At 42.2% G+C, this 17,455-nt stretch overlaps 1 protein-coding gene across 1 annotated transcript in view; it reads right to left on the bottom strand.

Moving 5' to 3' along the window:
- Positions 1-15,889: 15,889 nt before the first annotated feature.
- Positions 15,890-17,455, bottom strand: part of LOC117380254 (SR-related and CTD-associated factor 4-like) — a 34,443-nt gene continuing 32,877 nt past the window's right edge. The window contains exons 17-18 of the mRNA XM_033977030.2: positions 17,068-17,203; positions 15,890-16,553 (exon numbers count right to left, since the gene is read on the bottom strand). Coding sequence (XP_033832921.2) covers positions 16,198-16,553; positions 17,068-17,203 — 492 coding nt within the window. The 3' untranslated portion in view covers positions 15,890-16,197. The remainder of the gene's footprint in view (positions 16,554-17,067; positions 17,204-17,455) is intronic.

Below are 17,455 nucleotides of genomic sequence, written 5' to 3'. Positions count from 1 at the left end.
GTGATGCTAATTAGCGGACACACCTTGGATTAACATGTCCCTTTGGTCACATTATTTTCAGTCTTTTCTAGGTGTACCATCATTTTTGCCTAGGCCTGTTTCATGAGTTTATTTTCTTAAGTAATTCTGTTGAAACATGGTTGAAAAGCAATGTCTGACGTTCATTAGTTAAATTTTACAGAATTTTTATTTATTCTTACTTTTGTCAGATTCAAGTTATTTCTGTGGCCATTGAGTTTTTCTTTCATGAACCGAAGGGTACCAACAATTTTGTCCATGTGTGTAACTACTTTATAGGTGGTGCAAACTGCAAATTTATGATAAATTACAAGTCAGATCTCTAAAGAGGCAACAACACTTACTGCAAACATGTTTTGAGCAATAAAAACAAAAAAAAACTCTCACCAGAATGCAACACTGAAACATCCCAGGCAAAGCAATATTAACATCTCCATATTGGCACAATCACCACCAGAATTATTTTTTTTTTTTTAGCATCATTGCAGTTTTTATTCTGAGATTTATGTTCTTTGAAATGTATTGAATTTGTTGCAAGAGGGCTTTGTTGACACTGTAAAATTCTGCCACCAATTGTGTATCTGAAGTCTTAGTAAAGATCAACCGATGGACTGATCTATAGGTAGGGTGATAGATCTGTGCGAACTACTTTATTTTCCCTAAATCATTTAAATTAGTCAACATCTGCCCTACATATTGGCCCGAAAATATCGGCAGAACTTATAGGCCATTGGCTGATACGGATTCTCAACAATTGTATTGGCCATAAAAAAACGCATCAGTCCAGTATTTACGCTCAAAGTGAATAAAAATATGGGATTCTCACCCGTTTCTTACACAACACATTAAAATTGTAGGTTCTCAATGGTTTGCTGTGCATAGAAGAAATGAACCAAACGCCACAGCTGATTCCAAACTTTGCTAGTCCAGTCAGATCAAGGCAGGTATATCACCTTCACATTCTACTACAACAGACAAGGAGTCAAAGTCAACTGGAAACTTCAGCTAGCGTCATGTGATCACGACTAGAAAAGAGTACTGCTGTTTTTACATGCCAAGACTTGGCTAAACAAAAGGGTTTGCATATTAACTTTAGAAATGAGTGAGAACTTAAGTGTGTGCGTGGGGTCAGATACACAAAAGGCTCGCTATGAAGGGTTAAAATATGCACATTCAAGAACATCAAGCAGGGCATATGACAACACTACTGTACACGCAGGCCAGACAAAGCCCCCATTGGTAACACACACCCATATATTATCATATGAATGTGGTTGTATGAATGCAGGCTTTCACCGCGTGTTGCCATGTTGAGCTAACATTTGGGATCTTCGGTTAGGAGGGGACACAGGACTAGATGTAGGATGAGGGGTTTGGGGGGACGTGAACCGTAGTTTGAGCCACAGTTATGTGACAGCTGTGGTCAAGTTACCTGCCCAGGAGTACGTTGAATGGGGGAGTGAAGAGCACGCATGATCCCCAGCGGCATCATTCTGTTTGGACAGAATGATGCCGCTTCATTGTCACTTTATCCAAGTTTGAGGGCTGTTTTACAGGAAATGGCCAAAACAAAAGAGGAATAAAAGTTCTAGGTATCTTAAGTAAAGACTCAAATGGGAATTGAGAACACAATCTAATTGTATATGTATGTTTTTGAATGTCTTCTTAAAAATCTGCCTGTGACTTTACATTATCATTACTCCATGTGACCAGCTTTATGAAAACAAACTTTCTGAATGAGAATTCAGCAATGATGTGCACTTCAACACTAATGTGCACTTTCCAATTAGGTATTCATATTGATAAAAAACTTAAGAATTTGGTCACAGTCACTCATTCAATTTGCATATCATTTAATTTTATATTAGTTGGGAAGTCATTTTTTTTTATTCCCAAAGATAATATATTTAGTTTTATTTAGATTAATTGAAAGTTTATTATCAAACCACAGTTTTATTTTGCAAAGGTCATTTTCTACTGTATGTATAAGATTTGGTAGATTTCTTCTGGAACTGTAGAGGCTGGTGTCATCAGCAAAAAAATACAGCTCAGATTGTCCATGGCTTCACAGACATCATTTATTTACATAATAAAGAATTTGGGTCCTAAAACAGAGCCCTGCACAACACCATGCGTAATATTTTTTCAGCAGAATTTATATCATTCATATGTACATACTGAAGTCTATTCAGAAGATAGCTTTCCAGGAAGCTGAGAGCAATTCCTTTGACACCATATTTTTCCTTTTTTTTTTTTTTTTTTTTTTTTTTTTAAAGTAGTGTATGATCAGTGGTGTCAAAGGCTTTGCTAAGATCTATAAATATACCTACAGTGTATTCTTTATTGCCTATTGCTGTAGATATCTGCTCCACAAGCTCCATGGTGGCCACTGAAGTAGACCTTTTTGGCCTAAAGCCCTCTTGTTACAAAAGGTTTTTTCTAACATTTTGGAAAATTGTGGCAAAAGAGTGGTCTATAGTTGGTAAACTGGTGTCTATCACCACTTTTGAAGATGGGAATTTCTTTGGCTATTTTCAATTTGTTTGGAAAAATGCCTGTTAAAAATGATTGACTGCAGATATATGTAAACGGTGTGGCAATGCAGTTAATGATGTTCTTTACCAAATCCATATCAATATCAAAATCAGTTGACCTACATGATTTACAAGTGCATCTTTATTTGCCAAGCAAAGAGATAGAAATTATTTTCTGTTGTACTCAACTGCACACAAGTAGTAACAAAAGTTATTTATACAGAAGATGGAGTTAAAGACACTGGCAGCCCAACTAAAAACGTGAAATATTTATACTTAAGCTAGCCAAAATTTATAGGGCAATGTATATTGTCAAGACATGATCCTGGTGATCTATACAGGCAACTAACAATTACACTTTTTGATTTCTCTAAATTTATTTTGACAGTCAAGCACTCCAAGATTCCATCCACAGCAATTGTTCTACTATTAATTACATTTTAATTCTGCATCCACATACATTGCAACTCCCCCACCTTTCTTATTAGGCCTGTTTAATGTAAACAGCTTGTAGCCTTCCATTTCAGCATTACAACCCTTATCAACATCTAGCCAGGTCTCAGAAACAGCTATAACACTTTTTTTTTTTTATTGTCTAAGGTACTCCTTAATATTGTTATAGTTTTTGTATAAGCTTCTACTATTAAAGTGTATTACTGTGAAGGTACCATTCATATTTAAGCATTTAAATTGTTTATTAGTATAATATCTACAATTATTAATTACATTAACAAGGAAAAAAGTGACCATCTGGATGTATATCATTTCCAAATTCATTAGTTTTATAATTCTGAATTTCGTGTGTCTTTAAGTTCATAAGTTTTTACAGAGTTAATTTACATTATAACCAAGAGTCTGATCTAATTCATCATTGTCGTCTATTCCTCTAAGTATATTTAGAAACTCATTTTCACTTAGAGCCATTTATTTGTTATTAACCTTACCCTTGTTACCCCATGACACACACACACACATCCTGTTCATTTCTCTCTCCAATATAAAGCAATATAACGTCTCTAAAACCAAGAATATCCAACTTTCCCTCTGTCCAACAAAAACAAAAAAAAGAAAAAGAAAAAAACAAATTGTTAATCCGTCCACTAGTCCTTTTGGTTATCTACAACATCACTACTAAGTTCACAGTCTCCACGCGCAGCCAGTAGCATCCTTTTCCTCCCTCTAAATAAGTCAATGTTGAAGCTTGTCTTGATTCTTGTCATTACTTGAAACTGTTCAATGTCTTTTAAGATCTCTTACCAGTAACACTGTTGCTTGCTACGGTGAGGATTGGTTCAGTTGTATGTAGACTTTGCGGTTTCTCGTCCATGTTGATCTGATCTTGTTATTTCTCCTCAGGATGCGGGCTTCTTGGGTAATCGCAGCAGTTTTTCTTTGTGAGATGTTCATTCACCTACACTTCAGATCCGTTTAACTTTTTCCCTTGTCGCAGAAGCTCCGTTTTGTGTTTACGGTTTACAAATCGTAAAATGATTGTTAATGTCTGTGTAGACCCTCAGTCGTCCAGGTCTGATCCATAGCAAAAGACAAAATTCAAATCTGTCCACTGGACAAATCGTTGAAGGAGTGAAGACGTTTTGCTGCTCATCCAAGCCACTTGGATGAGTTCTGGTCAGAATGCTGGTGGCCACTGCCTTATATCTATCTGAGGGGAGGGGCTAACCACACTGAAACTGTAAACAGTTATTGTTTACAGTTTCAGCTGAGACTACCCTATTCAGCCCTTAACGACCCTGCTAATGTTCTCACTGTTCTAGGCACCAGGACACCCTAGGTCAGAGGTCAATGACCGACTTTGTTGTCGTGTCATCTGATCTCCGGCCGCGTGTCTTGGACACTCGGGTGAAGAGAGGGGCTGAGCTGTCAACCGATCACCATCTGGTGGTGAGTTGGATCCGCTGGCAGAGGAGGAAGCCAGACAGACCTGGCAGGCCCAAGCGCATCGTGAGGGTCTGCTGGTAACGTCTGGCAGAGCCTTCTGTCAGAGGGATCTTCAACTCACACCTCCGGGAGAACTTCTCCCTGATCCCGGGAGAGGCTGGGGACATGGACTCTGAGTGGGCTATGTTCTCCACCTCTATTGTTGATGCGGCCGCTCGTAGCTGTGGTCGTAAGGTCTGTGGTGCCTGTCACGGCGGCAATCCCCGAACCCGGTGGTGGACACCGGAAGTAAGGGATGCCGTCAAGCTGAAGAAGGAGTCCTATAGAGCCTTGTTGGCTCGTGGGACTCCTGAGGCAGCCGATGAGTACCGGCGAGCCAAGCATGCCGCAGCTCGTGCGGTCACAGAGGAAAAAACTTGAGGTTGGGAGGAGTTTGGGGAGGCCATGGAGGAGGACTATCGGATGGCCTCAAAGAAATTCTGGCAAACCATTCGATGCCTCAGGAGGGGGAAGCAGTGCTTCACCAACACTGTTTATAGTGTGGGTGGAGAGCTGCTGACCTCTACTGGGGATGTTGTCGGGCGGTGGAAGTAATACTTTGAGGATCTCCTCAATCCCCCCGTCATGTCTTCCGAGGAGGAAGCAGAGACTGGGGACCCGGAGGTGGACTCAACCATCACCCTGGCTGAAGTCACCGAGGTGGTTGGCAAGCTCCTCGGTGGCAAGGCTCCGGGAGTGGACGAGATCCATCCCAAGTACCTCAAGTCTCTGAATGTTGTGGGACTTCTTGGCTGACACGTCTCTGCAACATCACGTGGCGGTCGGGGACAGTACCACTGAACTGGCAGACCGGGGTGGTGGTCCCTCTGTATAAGAAGGGGGACCGGAGGGTGTGCTCCAATTACAGGAGAATCAAACTCCTCAGCCTTCCTGGAAAGGTCTATTCCAGGGTACTGGAGAGGAGAATTCGACCGATAGTCGAACCTCGGATTCAGGAGGAGCAGTGTGGTTTTCGTCCTGGTCGTGGAACACTGGACCAGCTCTATACTCTCCATCGGGTCCTCGAGGGTTCAGTCCACATGTGTTTTGTGGACCTGGAGAAGGCATTCGACCGTGTCCCTCGTGGATCCGGGGCTCTTTACCAAGGGCTGTCCGGTCCCTGTATGACCGGAGCAGGAGCTGTGTTCGCGTTGCCGGCAGTAAGTCAGACCTGTTCCTGGTGCATGTTGGACTCCACCAGGGCTGCCCTTTGTCACTGGTTCTGTTCATTATATTTCTGGACGCAGCCAGGCGCAGCCAGGGGCTGGAGGGGGTCTGGTTCGGGATCCACAGGATCTCATCTTTGAGGCGGATCGGTGCAGCGTCTGCAGTGATGCGGTCGCTGTATCGGTCCGTTGTGGTGAAGAAGGAGCTGAGCCAGAAGGCGAAGCTCTCGACTTACCGGTCAATCTACGTTCCTACCCTCACCTATGGTCATGAGCTCTGGGTAATGACCGAAAGGACAAGATCGCGGATACAAGCGGCCGAAATGGGTTTCCTCCGCAGGGTGTCTGGGCGCACCCTTAGGGATAGGGTGAGGAGCTCAGTCACACGGGAGGAGCTCGGAATAGAGCCGCTGCTCCTACACATCGAGAGGAGCCAGCTGAGGTGGCTGGGGCATCTGCTTAGAATGCCTCCTGGACGCCTCCCACCGGGAGGAGGCCCCGGGGAAGACCCAGGACACGCTGGAGGGACTATGTCTCTCGGCTGGCCTGGGAACACCTTGGGGTCCCACCGGAGGAGCTGGAGGATGTGTCTGGGGTGAGGGAAGTCTGGGGGTCCCTGCTCAGGCTGTTGCCCCCACGACCCGGCCCTGCATAAGCGGAAGAAAATGGATAAATGGATGGATGGATGGATGGATGTTCTAGGTCTGAGTATGGAGTCATAGATGGGGGAGAGATTATGTCTCAGGCCCCCATTCCTCTTTAAGGATGGCTTCTCTTTCCTAACAAAAATAGCTTCTTTAACTCCCCTCTCAAACCATTGCTTTTCTCTGGCTAAGATCTGAACTTCACTATCAAAGGAGTGGTTAGTGGCTTTGAGATGGAGATGCACGGCGGACTGAGGTTCAGAGGAACTCTCACGCCGGTGTACATCCTCTTATGGAGTAGCTGTTTAGTTTCTCCAATATAACGCTCACTACACTCTTGACTACACTGAATGGAGTATACTACATTACTTTGTTTATGGCTCGGGGTTTTGTCCTTTGTGTGAACCAGTTTTTGTCTTAAAAGTGTTTGTGGGTTTGAAAAAGACAGGAATCTCATACTGTCTGAAAATTCTCTGACGTTTTTTAGACACACCTGCTTGGATGAGCAGCGAAATGTCTTCACTCCTACAACAATTTGTCCAGTTGACAGATTTGAACTTCGTCTTTTGCTATGATTGTCAATATTTAATACGTGCACATTTTCTTTGCACTACTGGCAATTTTTTGTTATAAGATTTAAGCCGTTAAAGGTTTAATTAATCACTTCTATGACTCATTACATACGCTAACGACTTAAGTGTTTAATTCTGCTGTGTGTATTTTTGCAGCTGATATATATATATATATATATATATTTTTTTTAACAATATTGTTATAATATTTTGACACTGACACAAAAACCCACATAAAAATTTTTCAGTATTATAATTTATCATCTGCATTTGCTTCAGCAATATATTGAACTTCAAAATTTGTTATCCTGACAGGCATACCCAAATTCTCACCTCAAGATCTGGAGCTGGCTCCCTGGGGAATACTCTGCAGCTGCCCACTGCTTCAGGCATGTTGCCTTGGGGCACTGGTTGATGGACGGATCAAATACAGATGAAGAGTACATCACAAATATTTAAAATTGTTACTATTATGTTGAAGTTTCTAATTTTACTACTATAACTATAATAATGTAACACTGGGTAGCTTTCTTCTTGCAAAATTTTAAATATAGTTACATTTCCTACAAATACAAGTAGTCTATTCTGTTCTGTTAATTCAGTAAAAGGTCCTTGTGTCCTATAATACATTTTACAACTATTTTTTGGAAGTATTCTTTTCCTCACAGAGGCACATGACATCCACTGTATCCTTGTTGAGCGCAGCACTAGCAGCTTCATTACACAAACAAACAGCACTGCCTGCACCTGTTTGAACCCGTCTGCACCTGCCAGTGAGATGGCCAATTACTATTCCTCACCATGCACAATATCACAGCGGGGACAACAGCTGAAGGCACTGCCAGAATACCTAACAAAGTCCACCACACCAACCAAGTCCAGGGGGAGCATCAGCTTTCAGTACACACACCTGCACAGGGCAAGGGTGGGCAAGGTGCCAGGTGCACATGACAATGGGCAGGTGGCAGCAGGGAGATGCGGAGGTGGGAAGCGATAGGTGCGAGGGAGGAGCATATCTGAGGTGTCACAGCCTGGACAACATCACACCAACATTCTTTCATGTTCTGGAAAATCCACAGTTAATTAAAAGGTGTACTATAACTTTTATGTAATATTTGCATGTCACCAATGGAGATATTTATATATTTATATTATAGATACAGATGATGTATAGCTGAAAATGACATTTTATTGTCCAAGTAAAAGGGTCTTTAAAATTATCATTGTGGTATTGGAAGTTATATTGAGTACTGAGTCTATTCCTTAGTATCGTGACAACACTGTATGTGCTACCCCCCCTTCTACGGAATCACCTCTGCCAATGACGCATGCAGGACCCCCGTGCCTTCTGCTCATTCACCTGCACATGGCGTCTCCTCCGCGGCATAAACACTATGCCATCCGTGTTCAAAGCCAAGCAGGTGGCAAACGGAGTCAACGTTACCCGATGCATCGCCACACGGGCTCACCAACACCGCATTACGCAAAACCGTGCACCTTTGACGTCTTGTCTGGGCTACTCCATGTGGCTTTACAACGTAGAGCTGTATTTAAATTAATTGTATGGTAGATTAACGAAAAATTGTGTGCGTAATAACGTTGCGAATTATAATACCCTGAATTTATACGTTTTTGGTTACGCGCAATGTCATCATTTTACCCAGAAAATCTAACCAAGGCTGTATTTAAATCTATGGTAGATTAATGAACAATAATATGCGTTAAACATTGCAAATTATAATACCGTGCACTCGGATCACTGGTTATGCGTAATATTGTAATTATATACAGAAAATCACATCAAATCGCTTTAAATACTGGATGTTGAAGGCATGCCCGTCTGTGCAGTGCAGTAGCCGTCACTCCTCGTAAACTTGCTTGATTGAACGACGCGGCCAAGCATGTTATAGGCACTAGGACCAAGCGGGAAACTCATTATCAGTGATCTTTGTCGCATTTCTCCGCTTAAAACTCGGTACTTACGTGCGTTTTGCGTCCTGGACTCGGCGTGGATCTCGTAGGGCCATAGTAGCGATCATGTTCAAGCATAAACCGGCGTGTGGAGGTCCTAAACGGTGTGAATAGTGGATGATGTTGCTTGTCTGTGGAGCGGAGAGAGCGGAGGACCATGCGTGTTAGACAGATCAACGAACAGGGAATGAGAGGGGCGGGCCCGCGGTGCTTGGAGACGGTGTGCCAAGTGGATCACGGGAATGACACTTATTTGCGCGGACAGCCAATCACAATCAGGTTACCACACAACACTGCGCGATTAGGGAAGGATTTAGTGAGTTATAGCTATGTATGAAAAAATGGGCAATTTATTTGACCATTTTGGGTCCATTCATCCATCCATCCATTTTCTTCAGCTTATCCAAAACCGGTTCACGAGGGAAGCAGTCTAAGCAGGGACTCCCGGACGCCCCTCACCCCAGACACGTCCTCCAACTCCTCCGGAGGGACTCAAAGGCATTCCCAGGCCAGCCAAGAGAGAGTCCCTCCAGCTTGTCCTGGGTCTTCCCCGGGGCCTCCTCCCGGTGGGACATGCCCAGAACACCTCCCTAGGGAGGCGTCCAGGAGGCATCCTGAGCAGATTCCTAAGCCATCTCAGCTGGCTCCTCTTGACCTGTAGGAGCAGCAGCTGTACTCCAAGCTCCTCACCCTATCTCTAAGGGAGCACCCAGTCACCCTGCGAAGGAAGCCTCTTTCAGTCACTTGTATCTGCGATCTTGTCCTTTCGGTCATTACCCAGAGCTCATGACCATAGGTGAGGGTAGGAACATAGATTGACCAGTAAATCGAGAGCTTCGCTTTTCAACTCATCTCCTTCATTACCACAACGATCCGATACAGCGACTGCATCATTGCAGACGCTGCACCGATCTGCCTGTCAATTTCACGCTCCATCCGTCCCTCACTCGTGAACAAGATCACGAGAAAGTTTGAACTCCTCCACTTGAGACTCCCCATCCACCCGGAGAGGGCAAGTCACCTTTTTCCGCTTGAGAACCATGGCCTCAGATTTGGAGGAGCTGATTCTCATCCTAGCTGCTTCACATTCAGCTGCTTCACACTCGATTGCAAAACGCCCTAGTGCCTGCTGCAGGTCCTGGCTCGAAGAAGCCATCAGGACAACATCATCCGCAAACAGCAGTGATGAGATCCTGTGGTTCCTGAACCAGACCCCCTCCGTCTCCTGACTGCGCCTAGAAATTCTGTCCATAAAAACAATGAACAGAACCTGTGACAAAGGGCAGCCCTGGCGGAGTCCAACATGCAACGGGAACAGGTCTGACTTACTGCCGGCAATGTGAACACAGCTCCTGCTCCGGTCATACAGGGACCGGACAACACTTAGCAAAGCCCATATTCTTGGAACACCCCCGAATGCCTTCTCCAGATCCACAAAACACATGCGGAGTGGTTGGGCAAACTCTCATGAGCCTTCGTGCACCCGATGGAGAGTGTAGAGATGGTCCAGTGTTCCGCGACCTGGATGAAAACTGCACTGCTCCTCCTGAATCCGAAGTTTGACTATCGGACAGATTCTCCTCTCCAGTACCCTGCAATAGACCTTACGGGGAAGGCTGAGGAGTGTGATTCCCCTGTAATTGGAATATAATAGAGGCAGAGAACATGGCCCACTCGGAATCCCCTGGGATCAGGGAGAAGCTCTCCCAGAGGTGCGAGTTGAAGAGCCCCCTAACGGGGGGGGCTCCACCACACGTTTCCAGCAGACCCTCACGATGCGTTTGGGCCTGCCAGGTCAGTCCGGCTTTCTCCTCCACCAGGGGATCCAACTCACCACCAGGTGGTGATCAGTTTAGAGGTAAGATCTTAAGCCCAAGCCCGAGTCCGAGCCCGACCCGAATTTCGGGCCGGGTCGGGCCTAAAATGTCAATCATTACGTTCAGGTCGGGTCGGGCCGGGCTTCTCTCTAGCTGACTTTTTAAAAATAAATATATGTTTATAAAAATGTATACTAAAACGATGTGTGGATACTAAATTTAGGAATATATTACGGGTCCGGTCTAGGGGGGGCAGACCCGAACAGAAGAAAATCCCTGAAAAACCAGGAAAAATAATGAGACGACAGGCAGTGAGCTTGGTTCTGTGCAGCCTCGCTTCATATTATGAAAGAGGGTTGCACGAGACGCTCCAGGTAGGGTCGGACCGGAAGACCCGCTACATTTCACCGCCCCCTTGTGGCACTCTCCCAAAACATGAAAAAATCTCAAATAAAACAAGTCACATTAAAAATTTATAATAATTGAAGGATTTAGTATATTTTAAAGCAACAGGAGCCTCAAGTAAGTCTCTTTAATCCAATAATTAATAACATAAAATGTGACTGCACATTTTGTGTGCGTCACAAATACTTGTTATAAAAAAATAATTTGGATAAAACAGAGAAGGCGCTGTAAGGTAATTGCTATTTAACTACTAAAAAGGAGCCGCAGAGCCAGAGCATACTCTGCGCACGTGAACGCCACCCTCTTAATAATCTTCCCCTCCGCAAGTCCGCATCTATTTTGACCTGGTATCCCTGATATGGAGCAGCAAGAAGTAAAGGATAAACTAAAGACAGGGGAACTGAAAAGGCAAACATGCACCGGCAAGAGTGAGGTGTGGAAATGCTTCAAATTGATTGTTGAAAATGCTACAGAAACTTGCGTTGGCTTGGCTGAATGTAGTCAATGTGGCGCTTTGCTTTCATACGAGAGCAAAAAGACCACCTCGACGCTGAGCAGGCATTTAAACAGCTGTACTGGCAAAAGTGATGATCGTCAAACATCTATATTATCATTTGTCCCAAAGACCGCACGTCTTCGCGCTAAGCAGGCCATCACAGACAAGTGTGTGGACTTTTGCTGTCAGGACCTTAGACCATTTTCAGTAGTTAGTGGCGAAGGTTTTTTATTAGTAGGCTTATTTTTACACATGTTTAACTTTGTTTGATTCTTTATTTTTTTAATTTATCCTCACAAATAAAATATGAAATTTCGGGTTTGCTTCGGGCTCGGGCCTGCAAATCAAGTTAATTGGTCGGGCTCGGGCTGGGTCGGGCTTTAATACCCGCGGGCCTGGGTCGGGTCGGGCTGGATTTTTTAGGCCCAATCTTACCTCTAGATCAGTTGACCTCTCTACACCTGAGCGTCCAAGAAACGTGGCCAGAAGTCAGATGACAGGACAACAAAGTTGATCATCACCCTCGATCTAGGGTGTCCTGGTGCCACGTGCACTAATGGACAACCTTTTGCTCGAGCATGGTGTTCTGTTATTGGACTTCTGTGCTACCCACAGTTTGTTTAAAATGAACACCACTTGGGTTCAGATCAGGGAGGCCCTCTTCCCGATCACGGTCCTCCAAGTGTCACCATTTTGGTGTCTTAAATCTTATTCTAAATGAAAATAGATTTACATATTTTGTCACAGATTTATTTTTATTTTTATTTTTTTTATGATTTAATGATAAAAAAGAAATTTATTTATTTATTTTTAAGAAATGCTGGCTTCTTCTGGATGCTTTACTCTCATCACATTTTTTTCACTGCATAATTTGTCCATGGATCTATTTGTTTTCTGCATTTGATCCAGCCACCAACAAGTGCCAGTGGCTCAATCTGTGAGCAGTGGATCCTCTACCTTTTTTCTAACAATATTCTACTGGGACATCAGAACTAGTAGAACAACACGCAGGCCAGCCCAGCCTATAAGCAGACTAAGCAGCTGCTTAGGGCCCCGAGGCCACCAGGGGGCCCTAAAGAGCCAATACATATATATTGAAAATAATGATTGAAAAGTTTCTTCTGAAAACCAAAAACGTTCAGGTGTTTATACTATCATATCATATCCCTCTTACGATTAGATGTGTTTTATTTCCAGTAACTAGATATGTGCTGCCTACATTTTTTGAGTTGGGCAACACTGGTGTGAAGGACCCCGACCCCTCAGGTGTGCTCTGGGTGTGGTGAGGCAGCAGAGGTGCAATTGAATATGTGTTTTTCAGACTTTTTACTGGTGTTTGATTATATTAGTAGATTTTTATAATATAGACTACTTTTTCAATCCTTGAATACTTGTCTGAAAGTCTGTTTTAAATTTCTAGTGAAATCCCTGTAGTTAGGTATAATTCCAATATAATTTATTTAGATAAGCATCTAGCTTTAATATTCACCACATCCTCCAAGCTAACTGCTAATGCGCTAACTGCTAATGAGCCACTGTTAGCATAACAGTTACTGTTGTGTTACTTTTAACAGGATCACACTTTCACACATATGAAAGCTCTGAACCCATTCTATCCAGTTGCTAAATGTTGAATTTTGTTGTTTGTTGTCAAATATAATAAGTTACAATGCCTGCACAAGCAAGTAATCGTGAGCACCACTTAGCAACGTTCGCATGCTGCTATCGTAAACACAAGTACTGCGTTGATATCCTCTGTGAGCAATAAACACCTTTAGAGTCCTTAATATTTGTATATTTCATGTGATAGTCACATTTGATTACAGGTGCGCTTAATGTGCAGGACAGTTAATGTTCATCTTTATGGCCAGAGCTCACTGCTCTGTGGAGAGATGAGCTGTGAGCGTCAAACAAGAGGCAGCACAGTTACAGTCATATCAGCAGCCCATTGACGAGTACAAGTACTGGCACCCGATACTGGTGTTGGTATCTGTGCATCCCTACTCATTAATATGCGCATTTAGGCGAAATCTCGCATCCAAAGCCTGACAAAAAACATTAAAATAATGTGATCCTAAAATCCTCTCTTATTTAATGTTTAGTCCTTCCAAATGATCTGATGATTATAAATCTGATGTTATGTCTAAGCTGTTTCTCTTATGCAACACTTAACTTGGATCACTAATTTGTACTTGAGTGATATGGTTTGGAAGTAAGTGTACCCTTGCTTAAGTACATCGTTTTGCTACTCTATCCAATTCTGCATTTTATTACATAAAGCACTGACAAATGTAAGCCCACTTTAGTCAACAGGAACATTAAAATGCACCAGAATTAAAAAAAAATTCTGGCAGACCCTCCCTCCTTACATGATTTTATGCTGTTATACTTGTCGTTATTGCTGTTGTGAGCTTCTAGAATTTTCAATCTTTTAACAACTGGTTGTGATAATGTCTAAATGTTCCCTAATATGAATATGTGGCACTGAAGTGGAGAGGGCCCCTGAGGGCAAATTCAGCTTAGGGCCACCTAAAGGCAAAGGTTGGCCCTGACAACACGTAACAATATGCAGCTGTTTTGGTTTGAATAAATAAAAAAAATAAAAAATAAATAAAAAATAAAAAATAAAAAATTGTAGCCTGGGCTCTGTCCTGTCTGTATCTGCTGTAACAAACAATAAATCTTTTTTTCTATATTTCAAAACTCACCGAGCTTCACAAATGGATTACTGTTCATGTAGAACTGTAATTTTTTCCACAACAGTATTTTTGATGATCATTTTAATATCGAAATCAAGTCAGTATTGAGGTTGAAATGTTTGTATCATGACAACACTAGACCCACCACCATCAGACCTTGAGCCATATAGTTCAGAGCACCTAACACTGGAAGTTTTGGGTACTCCAGTTTCCCCAAAAAGCAGTGGTGTAATGTAGCAAAGTAAAAGTAGTAAAGTACTATATTTAAGTAAAGTACAGATATCTAAAATGTATACTTAAGTACTTGTGGATACGTTTTACTTTTACTCCACTACATTTTTTAAATGGACTGAACAGTAAAAGTATTTTTTATCGATTAAGTCATCTCACTTGAACAAAATTGAGCACAATTCTTCCTCAAAATCACTACATTTGAAGCGTTATAAGACCTAAAAATTTGCGCGAAATACTGTTACTTTTTAATCTTTAAGTACATTTCTAAACAGGTACTTTAATACTTTCACTTAAGTACATTTTTTCATGTAATTCTTTTACTTGAGTATTTTTGCCTAAGTAACAAAATCGAGGACTTCTTCCACCACTGTCCCAAAGACATGCATTTAGGAAAATGTGGTGTCACTGTATTGTAACCACCTTTAAGTGAAGTGTAATATGATCATGACTAAATTTTAAGTATTGTTAGGGATAGGTTTGAGTCTGGTCTTTCAAATTGTAGTCTAGAATATGACTGAAATCTTGACCAGATCATTATCATGCAATATTTATATAACTCAACTATCATGCAATATTTGTATAACTATTTATATAACTCAACCAAAAAATTTGGACATCTCATGCTAATGCCAATTCTCAGATGTGTGCATTCGACAGGGTATTTTTGTCCAACCAGTTATGACATACCAAAGGTGCACTATGCAACTTTTCTGGAGCAGGGTACACCACCTGCTTGTTTCCATGGAGATGTCATTGCTTTGCCTAGAATGTTCCACAAAACATGCATTCTTATTGTGCATGGAGTTGACTCTTTAAAAGATGGCTGTCAAAAGTATAGAAAATTAGATACTAATCGATATGAAACTACATACTCATTTGAGCAGGTATCAGTACTAAAGTCACATTCACAGGACAGAAATAAACCTTTTCCGAATAGCTTTAGAATGACCTTGAGCTGTATCAGAACAAGTATAAGACCACATAGAGTAGTACACATCCTTGGACCACTGTGGAACCTACCTGGACCACTGAGGAATTACAGATATAAAGCCACAAGGGAATAGAAAAAAAAAAGTACTATTATGTAATGTTGAAAATCACATTCTATTGTCCAGAGTGTTTTTTTTTTTAAATTATTATTATCATGGTATCGCAATCGGTATTAAGTATCGAGTCTATTTTTTAGTATTGAAATCAAGTTTGAAATTTTAGTATCGTGACTGCTGTAGAGTAACCTGTTAAGTTTAATGTCATTCTGTGGAACATTCCAAGCAAAGGAAAAACATCTATAGAAACATGGAGGTGCCTTTCTACAGAAAAGTTACCTATTACAGCATAATTTCCTTAATAGATGGTTTTAAGGAAACTGGAAATATAATAAACAACACAACAGTTAAAATGGTTGGGTTTTTTAATATACTTTTTTTTTTCCTTTTAAGACCTTAATGTACAAAATTAAGTGGCCACATTTAAGATCTCTCCAAATAAACTTGTTGTCAGCGGTTTTCAACGGTTCCACAAAAGATCAGGAATTACAAAATCATATCAAAAATATCTCTGTCCTGTCAGCAAAGGAACTAGACCAATACAAATTTACAAAAGAGCCAACACATGTACAATATTTATAAGTACTTCCCATTGAGTCATTTTTGTCCTTCGATTTTGGCTAAAATGAGGTACATTAAAAAAAGAAAAGGAAAGTTCTACCACCTCGGTCTGAAAGGTGGAGGTCCGAATCTTGGTCGGAAGGGTCCCATGTCCATGCCAGGTCTGGGGAAGGGCGGGCCACGAGGGGGGAAGGGCATGGGCATACTGAAGCGGTCAGGGGGGAACATGGCTCCACCAGGCATTATGGGGGGGCGGGCCATGGGAGGGGGCATGAAGGGAGGCATGCTTGGAGGAGGGAGCCCAGGTGGGGGGAACGGGCCAGGCATGGCAAAGGGCGGAGCTACGGGAGCAGGGGATGCCAGGTTAGGGTCGGGTTTGGGGTCTGAAGAAGAGGAGGAGGGGGTTTCAATAGAAGAGGCAGTAGAAGAGGTGTCAGGAGATTTGAGGATTTCTGTTGAGAAAGAAAAAACAAAGTTACAATTTATGTTGGACTTTTTGTTCTAAGTAAACCAAATAAACACATTTGGATGTTAATAAGAGTTTTCATATTACAACATTTTGGTCGAGTTTATTGTGCTGAAAATGTGTGTCCTGTCTACTGAGACTGGGCTTGCATCTCCACAAAACTGACTTTTATTTGGCTTTCTCCTGCTTGTTTCCATGGAAATGTTGTCTCTTTGGCTATAATATTCCACAGTTTGGCATAAAATGTATCTATCTCCATGGAGAATGTTTCGAGGCATGGTTTTAACCAGCGGTGGAAGAAGTTCTCAATTTACTAAAGTGAAAGTAAAGATACCAGAGCAAATAAAATACTCAAGTATCATATTAAAAATCTACTTGAGGGTCTGTATAATTCCTCAGTTATCCTGGTATGATCCATAGTAGAAAAAAAAAAAAAATCAAGTCTGTCAACTGGACAAAAAGTTGTAGGAGTGAAGTCGTTTCGTGTGTCAGATTCTTACTAGCAGTGGCCTTTGCAGCCGGGCTCTTCTCTGGGACAGCAATGGTCTCTGCTTGAACAGATGTGGGCGACAGGAGGCTCAGGGTGGGGAGGGCGGGAGAGCCCACCAGAGGGGCTGCCAGCTGGTTCGGAGGCACCTGCAACACACGATGGGGTATGGTAGTCAGTACAAATCTAAGACAACAACAGCACACGAAGATTAAACGTTTTATTCATGAAAAAAGGCCATTCGCACAGATTAATTAAAAATTTCTTGGATCAAAGATTTTAATTGGCAAAACAGAAAATGGAGACATAAAATACATACAGGAACATGGATATTACCAACAAAACAAAATTTAAATTCTTGAATGCACTGGGTCACAGTCATCTACATTCTTTGACATTCT

Source organism: Periophthalmus magnuspinnatus, chromosome 13 (assembly GCF_009829125.3).
Source record: "Periophthalmus magnuspinnatus isolate fPerMag1 chromosome 13, fPerMag1.2.pri, whole genome shotgun sequence".
In the NCBI taxonomy this organism is placed as follows: domain Eukaryota; kingdom Metazoa; phylum Chordata; class Actinopteri; order Gobiiformes; family Gobiidae; genus Periophthalmus; species Periophthalmus magnuspinnatus.
Note: the sequence above shows the minus strand (reverse complement) of the source record. Positions and strands in the feature narration are given on the sequence as shown.